General features: G+C 44.7%; 1 protein-coding gene across 2 annotated transcripts in view; it reads left to right on the top strand.

Annotated features, from left to right (window-relative positions):
- The window catches only part of CACNA1H (calcium voltage-gated channel subunit alpha1 H), a 157,637-nt gene that overhangs the window by 104,580 nt on the left and 40,536 nt on the right, over positions 1 to 12,521 (top strand). Inside the window, exons 20-23 of one of the 2 annotated variants that reach the window (XM_078152594.1) lie at positions 3,084 to 3,210; positions 4,622 to 4,747; positions 7,021 to 7,110; positions 7,807 to 7,999. In XM_078152594.1, the coding sequence (XP_078008720.1) occupies positions 3,084 to 3,210; positions 4,622 to 4,747; positions 7,021 to 7,110; positions 7,807 to 7,999 (536 nt within the window). Of the gene's footprint in view, positions 1 to 3,083; positions 3,211 to 4,621; positions 4,748 to 7,020; positions 7,111 to 7,806; positions 8,021 to 12,521 lie in introns of both variants that reach the window. The other variant, XM_078152593.1, reaches the window with a different exon arrangement.

Here is a 12,521-nt window from a genome sequence, read left to right as displayed (position 1 = left end):
ATCAGTGCTCAGGTCTGAATTGTAAGACAATAGCAAGGACTAGATAGCTGGATGGCCCAATGGATAGAGTGCTGGGACTGGAGTCAGGAAGACCCGAGTTCAAATGCAGCCTCAGACACTTACTTGCTGTCTGACCCTGGGCAAGTTGCCTCAGTTTCCTCATCAGTAAAATGAGCTGGAGAAGGAAATGGCAAACCACTCCAGTATCTTTGCCAAGAAAACCCCAAATGGGGTCATGAAGAGTTGGACATGACTAAAATGACTTGACAACAAAAAACAATGACTAGAGGAAAAAGAGTATTATAAGGCTAGAAGTGTTTATTGAAAGATAAATAGGGCCAGATGGGAAGTCAGTAGCCTCAGGATCCAGTCCTACTAGTTCCAAAGAGGCAGCTACATTCCTCATAGTCAAGCTTAGACTTCCATTTACTACACTCTGAAGTATTAGTGATCTCCATGGACGTCAGATATCCATGGGGTACTGCCCTTTGCCAAAATGTCCTATTTCCATTTGTTGGCCTCCCTTCTTATAGTCTCAGTGTAAGGATAATAATCTCCAAGAGCAGTATCAGCTGATCCAAATCACTTGTTATGGTGGTGACTGGGCAGTCTCTTAAAAAGCCCCAGGTTGATTCCATCTTAGGCCTGTGTTCAGCATGTACATGAATCTCTAGGTCAATGAAAAGTGAACTGTTCCACTTTATACTGGGCAGTCAGATGGGTGCATAAATCAACAATTTACACCTTTAGATTGGTAAAGTGAAGAAGCAAATGCTGCTATTACTAATTAAGAGCATGTGAGTTGTGCCAGAGAAAGAAAGAAAGAAACGTTATATATATAATCACACCATCTATCATCCCCAACAGGGGCTCATTGATAAATTCAAGGGTGAGCATGGGGGGCCAATAAATCTGTCACCACGATGATTGTGTGACTGGCTCCCATGGAGCTGGCTTTGCAAGGACTCTCTAAAAGGGAGTGACAGAAGAGGCACAGGGAAATGGGGGAGGGAGCTGTGTGTGCTCCTGTTATCTCACACAAGGAGTGAGGTAAGAGATAGATGATCCCAGTTCCTGGAAAATGGAAACCTAAGTATAAAAGCAAAGCTTAAGACATGTGGTAGGGGCAAGGGTGTATTGATAAATATTTAACAACCAGCTCTCTGAAAACACAGAACATACTTTTAAGTTTAATCAGCATCCTTCCTTAGGTCTAGACAACAATAAATCAAGCCTTGATTTGTAGCGTTTGCCAAATTCCAAGATGTAAATGCTCACACTGAAAATTTAACAATCAGCTAACATGAACCAGTAGGGGCTAACTCCAACACGCTCCTGGCTACGAGTCCGCCACATAGAAAGTAATCAAACCAGGAGAGATTTGGTGCCTTTTGAGGCAATTCATAGGCCAGTTATATGACCAACCTCTGCTCTGTACAGTTAATTTTAATCATAAATACAGTAGCTCTATCACTAACCTGTTTGCTGTTCCTCCATTTCCAAATCTATGCCTTTGCATTGGCCGTACCCCATGCCTATAATCCTTTCCTCGCTTCAGCTCCCTTTTAGGTTCAACTCATGCCCCACTTCCCCTAGGAAGCCTAACCCAGCTCTACCAGCTGCAAATGCCTTCCTCTATAAGATGACCTTCCATATACTTCATATATATCTTATATGTACTGAATTACATGTATGTTGTCTCTCCCATTCAAACAATGGTCTTTGAGGACAGAGACTGTTTATGCTTTTGTATCCCCAGTACTTAGCACAGAGCCCAACACACAGTAAGTGCTTAATAAATGCTTGTTGGTTTATTGATTGATGATATACACGGTTGTGGCAACGACTTTGCATAATCCCACTGAAGACTGATTGTGAAAGGCAATGTGTAATTTATTCCCCAAACAGTGTATCAGAGAAGTGGAGTTGCTGAACTAGAGTTACCAAAATGAGCAACAGCATCATCTCGAGGCAGCTCCCATAATGCCCAGACATGTGGGCCTTGAGATCTAGAAAGAGCTGTGTGTGGGGTGACTGGGTGATGCAGTGGATAGAGTGCCAGGCCTGGAGTCAGGAAGACTCATATTCTTGAGTTCAAAATTGGTCTTGGACACTTACTAGTTCTGTGACCCCTCGGCAAGGTTAGCAAACCCTGTTGGCCTCAGTTTCCTCATCTGTAAAATGAACTAGAGAAGGAAATGGCAAACCATTCCAACATCTTTTCCAAGAAAACCCCAAATGGGTCATGAAGAGTCAGATACAACTGAAATGACTCAATAACCACAACAAAAAGTAGTTCTATCCGTATAAACTGACAGCAGATACTACAATTTGCCATGGTAAGATGAAGTCATAAGTCTGATTCCTGGCTTTCCTTCATGATGACAAGGGTAGATCATGGCCAGCTTACTGTGAATGTCGCCTTATCTCCAGATGCTGGGTCAGGTATCAGGAAACCCAAGGTCAAGTTGTAGTTTTGTCAATGGATGACCTTGGAACAAGTTTTTCTTCCTTCCTGGCCCATATCTGAAAGAAAAAAAAAAGGAGGGAGCATATTAAAAGTTATCTGAATGTCCTACCTTGGGACAGGTAGGTGGTACAGTGGATAGAAAACTGGGCTTGGAATCAAGAAGATTCATCTTCCTGAGCTCAAATCCAGCCTCATTCACTTACTGGCTGTGTGACCCTGGGCAATCACTTGACCCTGTTGACCTCAGTTTCCTCATCTGTAAAATGATCTGGAGAAGGAAATGGCAAACTGCTCCAGTATCTTTGCCAAGAAAACCCCAAATGGCATCGTGGAGAAAAAAAAAACGACTGAGAATAAAACCAAAAACAACTTAACAACGAAAAGGCTCTACTACTTAACAAAGTGCTTACACATAGTACTTAATAAATGTGGTTTCATTCATTCATTTATTCATGTCTAAGGGCCCTACTAGCTCAGGCACTTGAAGACTGCAATTCCTCGGGCTACCATGTTGCCATCAGGTTGGAAACTGCACTCTAACAAGGATGCCAGAGAGGGATACTAATGTTCAAAATTTGTTCTTAAATTTATTTGTTATAATATGTTGGTCCAGGGTGATCAGCCGAGCCCCAGGCCTCAAGTTGGTGGTGGAAACCTTGATATCATCTCTCAGACCCATTGGAAATATTGTCCTCATCTGTTGTGCCTTCTTTATCATCTTTGGTATTCTTGGGGTCCAGGTAAGAGTATTCTTTGCATTTGCTGGCATAGTGTCAGGTTGTGAGTGCTATTAAGGGACCTAGGAGACACAGCTTCCAGTCAGCTGTGCCACAAACTCTTCATCACAGCCATTATCCTCCCTAAGCTTCAGCTAATCTCACACTTAATACCTGTGTGACAATTGAAAAGTCACAAAATTTCCTTAATACTGTCTCAGGAAGGAGGGAGGGTAAAGGAGAGAGGAAATTTGGAATGCAAATTTTTTTTAAATGAATGTTATGTTAAGTAGATAGGCATGAAGTTATTTTTTTTAGTCTACAAGTCTCTGACCACTATAATTTCTTGAGCATGGGCCATATATTTAAATATATTTCCCACCAGCCTCCTCTATGCTTTTGCACTGAAATCACAGAGCATAAAGTATGTGCTGGTTTAATTTTCGCTTTATTGTGTTTTGGTTTTAATTACTTTTTTCAATTGTCAAAAAAGTGAATGTTAAAATTGTCTTTACTTGTAACTAGGGGAAAAAGTAAAACGTTATTTTTAAAAAAAGAAAAAAGTCATTAAATTTCCTTGGGCCTTGACTTTCTTCATTTATAAAATGAGGGGGCTGAGCTAGATAGGCTCACAGATCCCTCCTATCCCTAAATCTAAGATCCTGAAGATGTTGGATTAGAATAGGTATTCTTAACCTGGTCTGTTGTTAGATTTCAGGGGTTCATGAACTTGGATGGGGGGAGGCATCTTTATTGCAATATAATTTTGTTTCATTTATATTCCCATGTACTTTAATTTATGGATCTAAAACATTATTCTGAGAAGGGGTTCATATACCTCATCAGACTGTCAAAGAGGTCCATGACATTAAAAAAGTTAAGAACCCCTGCACTAAAATGTCTCTAAGGCCCCCTCCCAGATGCAGCATTCTGTGATTCTATTTCTGGGGAAAAAATAGGCTTAATATCATGAATTCCCATTTGAGGGATGAGAAAACTGAGGCCTAGAAGGGCTCTGGATAGGTTATATTTTCGCATCTCTAAACCTTTGCCTGTGCTCTTCCTGCCCCCCATCCCCCATTCCTGGAAGAAATTCCTTTCACATACCCCAACTATTTTTTAATTCCTTCTTTCCATCAAAGCCTAACTCTTTTATGAAGGCCTCACTGACCACCCCACTTCCAAAAAACAATTTATCCTAGCACTTTTCCTGTGCCCTTTCCTTTGCATGCATTTCACTCACCCTTGTAGCATGGGTCTTTGTAGACATGTCCCTTCTCTCCTCTACCTCCCAATTATATTGTAAGCTCCCTTGAGAATAAGATCTGTCATATCCATCTCTGGATCCCCCAACATCCAATGTGTAATGGGCCTTTCGTGAGTGTTTCTCATTCATGAACATTGGTTGAGATGAGCTATTGTCTCTTCACTCCAGCTCTTCAAGGGTAAGTTTTATTACTGTGACGGGCCAGACACTCGAAACATCACCACCAAAGACGACTGCTGTGCAGCCCATTACCGCTGGATCCGGCGCAAGTACAACTTCGATAACCTGGGTCAGGTGAGAGCCGCAGGAGACCGGCCTGGGGTCGAGGCCAGGTCCACAGATGATAGGCTGGGATCAGGCGTGCCTGATGGCTACTTCCTGGTCCATCTGGGTCTGGCTCTTCCCACACGTAGAATACTATATCTATGAAGACCCCCTGAGGAAACATTTCTGCCACAGCCAGAGCCAGATGAAAAAGGGATCCAGGCACTCAGCCCCTCCTTAGGGTGGTTTCTTAGTCCATCTAGGGAATATAGGTTAGACACAGTTGACTCAGCAGCAGCTTGGTGGTATAGTGGATAGGCTGAATGTTGGACTTGGAATCGAGAAGACCTAAGTTCAAATCCTTCCTCAGACACATATTGTCCGTGTAACCCAGGGCAAGTCACTTAACCTCTCTCAGGCGCCATATCCTTATCTGCAAAATGGGAATAATAATATCAGCTACTTCAAAGAGTTACTGTGATGATCAAATGGAATAATCTATGTAACATATGGATTATACAGCATTTTTGAAGTGCTACATAACTATTATCAGCAGTGGTGATAGTATCAACAGTCAAATTCTCTGTAAGGCTGGAAGAAGCTGGGGCTACAATACCATCAAACACACCCAGGGTTGAACCAGACTCCCGAGAAGCTTATAATCTGCCATTCTTGGCCATGTAAGGCTTCAGATTATAAACTCGCTGAGGGCAGGGACTGGCTTTCTTTTAATTAATTGTATCCCCAGCACTTAGCACAGTGCAAGTGCTTAATAAATGCTTATTGGATTATCCAAATAGATGAAAGGACAGAGCCCTGGTTGAGATCCCAGCTATGTTTCTCTAAGATGCTAGAACACGCCAGATCACTAACCACATCTGGGGCCAGACTCATTGTCTTGCAGTCAGCTATTGTCCTATTTCCTAGCCTCTCCCTGTAAAGTACCCTCCCACCTCTACACCTTTGTCCATGCCATGACCCAAATGTATTCTCTGCACCCCTGCCACAATAATAATCTCCATCTATAGATGCTCCCCATTTCCTTCAAGACCTGATCTAAGTTCTCCCTTTTTCAAACTCTCTCACCTCTCGTTTCCCCAAGTGAAAATGATCTCCTCCTCCTCAAATTTCTCCTAGCACTTTGCCTAGACCTCTCTTTCACAGTAATCTCATTCATCTTTGTGCCATCTCTGCATGTTTTCTTCTTCCCATTGAATTTGAGAGAAGGGCCTGTGTCATCTGTCTGGCTCCCTCGGGTGTTCAGCCATACGCTTGCACAGAATAGGCACTTTCTGAGAAACAGTGGAAGGTGTACTGATATTTGGACTCCTAGGACCTGAGTTCAAATCCTAACACAGCCACTTAATACCTATCAATTTCCTCATGAGGGAAACCAGGGAGTTAGATTAGAGAATCTCTAACATCCTTTCAGCTCTGAATCTCTGAGCCTGTAATCCCGAGAGTGCTGGATTTAGTGTCAGAAGACCTCCATTTGAATACCAGTTTCATCACTCACTACTCCTTTTGTGACCTTGAGCCAGACAATCCACTCCCCTAGGTCTCTGTTCCCCTTACCTGGAAAATGAAGGGTTTGGGCTAAGGTGACTTCTGAAGTCCCTTCCAGCTGTGAAGCCATGATCTGCTGCTATGTTACATTACTAAATATTTGGTGAAATTAAATTAGAACTGCCCCCTGCTAAACATTTCACCCACTCTCTAGGCTCCCTAATTGTCTCCTCCCTGACACTGACACTGACCAGATGCTTTGAGTTCTGATATCCCTGCCTCTCTTTCCCTTTACAAACATGGAAGGTCCTGAGTTTTAAGCAGGTCTGTTTATTCACCGAGAAAAGAGCAAGTTCACAAATTGTCCAGAGGGCATACAAGAGCCATAGTGCTAGCAAAATGACTGTCAGAGCAGAGAAGAGCCGTAGAGACCATCCCACACAATGCTTCCATTTTACAAAGGGGCAAACTGAGGCCCAGAGAGGGTAAGCAATGTACTCAAAATTGCATTGCAAGTGGGTGGGAGAGCTGGACCTGTAAAACCAGGCATCCTGACTCCAACCCCAAGGATTTTTTTGTTTTTACGTCAGCAAGGTTCTTTCCTGTCTATGATCTCTTTTTATAGGCTGTTGGAACTTCAAACACAATAAGCTGGAGTTCTTAGCCTGCTTTCAGTTATCCGTATCTCTCCTCCCCTGAGTTAGTGAAGATAAGAGGGGGAGGTGCCCGGGCGGTTGGCTGCAGGACTGGCCATTTGCAGGTCATGACTCCACTTCTCCCTGTCTTTCCTGGGCCAGGCTCTTATGTCCCTTTTTGTGCTCTCGTCCAAGGACGGCTGGGTGAACATCATGTATGACGGCCTGGATGCCGTGGGCATCAACCAACAGGTACCTAAGGGGTCAGAGATGGCAGCGTTTTCCCATGGGACAGCATGAATCCCAGTGCATTTTCAGAAAAGTAAGGTCTTCCTCACTCTTATTGCTCCCCCAAATGTCCCACCTCCACTTTTTCTACCAGACTTGGGGCTTCCAAAACAAGACTATGCCAGTGAAATCCTGAAGTACACACACACACACACACACACACTCATACACACAAACACACACACACACATTCATACACACACACACAATGGTAGTCATTGCTGCCATCTAGGAAGTGGAGCCAACCTCCCCAAGGCAGACACCTGTTCAGTGCATGCAGCACTTAGGAAGGCCCCCAGCCCCAAAATATCTCTCCTGGAATTCCAATTTCCTTCCTTTGAGTCCACTATAAAAATTCAGATGCCCTTGGCCAAGGTCATTCCCTAAGCCACTTTATAAGCCATCAACCCCTTAGCAAGCCCAGAGTCAGGCCCCTGGGGAAGAAAACAGAAGATAGGCTGGATGGGGGAGGTGAGGCAGTACCAAAAAATAAGCCCTGAAAGAGAAGGCGTGGGGGGGGGGGGGAAGAAAGGAACGCAGACTTTGCTGGGACCCAGGTAGACGGCTCTGGGCACCGGGCGCTGCTCCGCCCCTGGCTCAGACCGTGACCCACCCGGCCTTTCCCTTCCTTCCCCTCCCGCCCACCCCGCGGGCCCTCAGCCCATCCAGAACCACAATCCCTGGATGCTGCTCTACTTCATCTCCTTCCTGCTCATCGTCAGCTTCTTTGTCCTGAACATGTTTGTGGGTGTGGTGGTGGAGAACTTCCATAAGTGCCGGCAGCACCAGGAGGCGGAGGAGGCGCGGCGGAGAGAGGAGAAGAGACTTCGCAGGCTGGAGAAGAAGCGTAGGAGTAAGGCGATATACGTGTCCGGTCGGTAGATTGTGTTACCAAGTAGACTCATTCTGAGCCCTGCCTGTTGAGAAAAAAAAACACCTTGTCTTGGTTTGTGGACTTGGGGGAGGTAGGGCTCTAAGTCACAGGCCACTGGATCATTCCCTGGACGAGTGTTGCTGAGACTCCAGCCATGTCCACATGTGGCCTGTAGGACAACCTATGGAATGATTCCCACCCCCCACAAGCCCTGTTTTTTGGCATACCTAGCACACCCACAGTTGGAAAGCCTGGATTTTTTTTTCTCCAAGCCTACACTAACCTCATCGAACCTGATGGGAGTCCCCCACGTAAGGTGCTGTCTGAGTCAGCTTCTGGCCGTGGAAAGAGGTGTCTTGTATGCTAGCAAATACATATGTATGGTATTTGAACCCTCAAAGCCTAAGATGGGACCAGGTCAGCCTCAGAAAGCATCAGGATTCCCTCCCTCCCTGGAGGATAACCAGGGGGACCTCTGTGCCCTGGGACTTAGAGTGGCCTGCGTTTTCTCTCTCCCGTTTCTGGTTTGGTCGTGTTTGCCTTCTTCCTTCTCCCAACCAGTTGCAATGTGTTTCAGGTTCTGAGCGTTGATGCATGACCTTGCATGCCCCCCAATACCTCGGGGTGGGAAAGGGGTAACTTTCAAGATAAGGCTGTCCACAGAATAGCCACTAGAAGAGATGCTGATCCTCTGACCCATGGTGCCCTGGACAGTGGTGGGGTAAAGAAGAGAGGACTGGCTGGAGGAGTTCCTATGCCTGAGGAATAGGAGTCCTTGATAGACTTCATATAAATAATCATAGAATCTTGGACCTGGAAGAGACCTCAGAGGTCAGCTAGTCAAACCTACCACCCAGTGTCAGAATCCTCTCTACATCCTCTCTGACCCAGTAACCCACTCTCTGCTTGAATACCTTCTAGTGTCAGGGACCTTCCTATCCAACAAGGGAAATCATCCCACTGGAGGAATAGTCCTAGTTATATTCATTATATTGAGCCAGAATTTGCTTCCTTATAACTTCCACCCGTTACTACTAGCTCTGCCTTCTGAGACCCTTTACCCATCCAAAGAAAGTGATTGTGGACTTTCTCCATCTTCTCTTCTCTGTGGTAAACATCCTCAATTTCTTCAAGTGATTCTCACAGAAAGCAGTTTCAAGTCCCCTCAGACAAAGCACATTTGTCATTTTTTTCTTCTTTCTCCTTTTCTTTTCTTGCTCATTCTTCTCTTCTTCCTACTCTTCTTCCTGATCCTTTTATTCCTCCTGCTCTGCTCCTTTTCTTCCTACTCCAACTACACTATTCCTCCTCTTCCTCATCTTTCTCTTCCCTTTCTCTTCTTCTTCCTCCCTACTTGTATGACCTTGTATGAGCTCCCTGGGCCTCACTTTCTTTATCTGTAAAATGAGGGGGTTGAAAAAGACGGCCTCTTCCTGTTCCTAGGCTCCTTTTTCCTCCTATACTCCTTTCTATTTCTCTCCTCTTCTTCCTCTCCTTCCTCCTTCTCTTCTTTTTTTCTTCTTCCTCCTACTTCTTTTTCTCCTTGTTGTAATCATCCCCCTCTTCCTACTTCCTTTCTTCTGCTTCAATGTGGCAGGGTGGGGAAAGAACTTGATTGAAAATCGAGAACCTAGGTTGGAATCCTGCCCTGCTCCTTCCTCCCTGTGACGTTGGGCAAATCATTCTAGTTTCCTGGACCCACTTTACTCCTCTATAAAAATGAGAGACTTGGCATAGATGATCTCTAAGGTCCCTTCTAGCCCTGTGATCTTCTTTCTTCTTTTCCTATCCTCTCTCTTCCTCCTATTAATTGATTTGCACCTTCTCCAGAAGGTAAGGAAAAATCACTAGAATCAAAGTCCTTTTATTTCAGAGGAGAAAGAGAAGATAGTCATTGGCACTACCTTTACAAATGCATTGAGCTTTACCAGCTTACTTACCTAAGCATGAAAACTAAGATGTGAACAAGAGGGAACTGGTAATGAAGAGTAGAGCTCTGCATAGGAAAAAACAGGGAGGTAAGACAGACATACAGGCAAAGCCCTGAAGACAGAAGCATTTCCTATTATAATATAGACTAGAGAACCCTGGCTATTAGCTATAGCAAGGAACAACATCAGCAACTTCCAGCATTGTGGGTATATCTATTGTTAAGGTTGATTCCTTGTGCCTTTAAGTAAATAAAATCTCACTCGTTGATGAGAAGTACCAGCTAAATTGTGGAGAACATCTTCTTCTTCAGGCTGGAATAAAGAGAACTTCCTTGAAGACTTCCTAAGAGAAGCCCTATCTGCTCAAACATATAAAGAGGCTAAGTGAGAAATTTTATGCCAAAATATTCTATTCCCTGAAGCTTTGGCCCTGTTCTGCTCCACATCTCAGAAACAGTATAGTCAACAGGGTTGTCAGCTCTGCATATAACACAAAGCTGGGTGAGATGGCTAACACATTGGATGTGGAATAGGATTGGAAAAGATTTTTGGCAGTCTAGAACAAAATGACGCCAATAAAATGAATGTAATAGGGGTAATTGTAAAGTACTGCATTCAAAAATTTAGTTACTCAAATATGGAATGGGGGTAGTCTGGCTAGACCATGAAGAAAAGATCTGAAAGTTTTAATGGATTACAAGCTTAATAGGAGTCAATGGCATAAAGAGGCAGCCAAAAAGAAGACCTATGTTTTGGACTACATTGAAAGGTCGAGTGTCCAGGATGAGAAAGAAGAGCATCCCATTGTCCTGGTCAGACTGTATCTGAAGTTCAGTTCTAGAGGCCAAGGATTAAGAAAGATATTGACAGCTGAAAGAGCGTCCAGAAGAGGGTGGACAGAAAGGTGAAGGGACACAAATCATGTCATAAGGGGAGATCGTGTGCATGTTTAGCCTAGAGGTGAGAAGAATTGGGAGGGTGGGGGATTATATAACTGTCATAAAGTATTTGAAAGGCTGACACAGGAAACTCGTCCTGCTCAGTGCTAGAAGGCAGAACTACAGTGAAAGTCGAAGATAGTAAAATTTGGCTTAAAATAAAGAAAAACTTAAAGGCAGCGTGGTTCAGTAGATGAAGCCTTGGAATCAGGAGGACCTCAGTTCAAATCCCACACCTGACACATATCGGCTCTTTGACTCTGGGCAAGTCACTTAACTTAGTGCCCCCAGGCAAATCTTCAAGACAGGAAATTGCCAAGAAGGTGCAGATCTACAGGCCAGTAGAAGTTCTTCACCAGGAACTCCCTACATAGACAGAATCACAAATTGGGTCTTTAAAAAAAAAGAGAGAGAGAGACAAACTTTCTCATCATTATATTTGCCCTAAAATAGAATGGGCAGCCTCATAAGATAGTGAGCTCCCTGTCACTGAAAGTGTTTAAGCAGAAGTCAGATGATCCCTTGTTGTAGAGAGGACTCCATTGGACTAGAACAAGGGGTGGGGAACCTGTGGCCCTCTAGGTCCTCAAGTGTGACCCTTTGACTGAATCCAAACTTCACAGAACAATATAGTTTGGATTCAGTCAAAGGGCTGCACTTGAGGACCTAGAGGGCCACATGTGGCCTCGAGGCTGCAGGTTCCCCACTCCTGAGTCACTAGACTCTGATCTCTGAGGTACCCTCCAATTCTGAAAATCTGTGACCAACTGTTTACCTCTGGGATGTCTCAGAGTTAATCAATAAATAAGTCTTCACACAATCTGTCTGGTATGTCCAGCCCTTTGTCAGCTCACAGATGATATCGTCAAGGAGACAAGGGAAAGGGGAGGCCTAAGGTGCTGCCCTCAGGGAGCTCTGTCTGGGGAGGCAGAGAAGATATAGACCTTCCATTTAGGGGGCTCTCACTTTGGGACAGATAATTAAATCAACAGATAAAGCATTTATTAAGACTGACTATGTTCCAGGAAATTTGCTAAATTCTGGGGATATAAAAGTGAGAAAATAAGGTCTCTACTTTCAAGGAACTTACATTCTAATGGGGGAAGGCAATATACATAAAGAGGAGGTTGAAAGTGGGAGAGGGGAGAGGAGGAGCATGGGCAGTGTGTAGGGTGGACAGACCAGGCAGTGAGCCAGCAAGACAGGGAAGGACTCACTGGTCATCTAGTTGGGCCCCAGAGGAGGTGAGGCAGCAGGTGTGTAGGTGGGGCAGACCAGAGTGAGCTGGAAAGGACAAAGGGAGTGAGCAGAGAGGCTGCAGACTTCTAATGACATGCTGGTTCTGAAGAGGTAAGGAAGGAGATCCAGGCCCATTCTCCAGAAGCTTACCCTTTGAGGGAAACCAAAGGGTCCCACGCCCTGCTCTAAGAAAGCTCTCAGTCTGGACTAGGGAGAGAAGTAAAAGACCCAGGGCATTGCCCTTAGGGAGCTTATACTCTGGGGAAGAGAGAGAAGGGAAGATCAAGGCCTTGTCCTCAGGGATTCCACAGATAGGGGCCAGGGGGAAGAGGAGGAGAGGACTGAGTGGGAATAGACCCATGGCCTGGCCTTGAGAACATCTCAGTTGGGGGG

The sequence above is a fragment of the Phascolarctos cinereus genome, unplaced genomic scaffold (genome assembly GCF_003287225.1).
Source record: "Phascolarctos cinereus isolate Bilbo 61053 unplaced genomic scaffold, phaCin_HiC Scaffold_4;HRSCAF=312, whole genome shotgun sequence".
Lineage (NCBI taxonomy): Eukaryota > Metazoa > Chordata > Mammalia > Diprotodontia > Phascolarctidae > Phascolarctos > Phascolarctos cinereus.
Note: the sequence above shows the minus strand (reverse complement) of the source record. Positions and strands in the feature narration are given on the sequence as shown.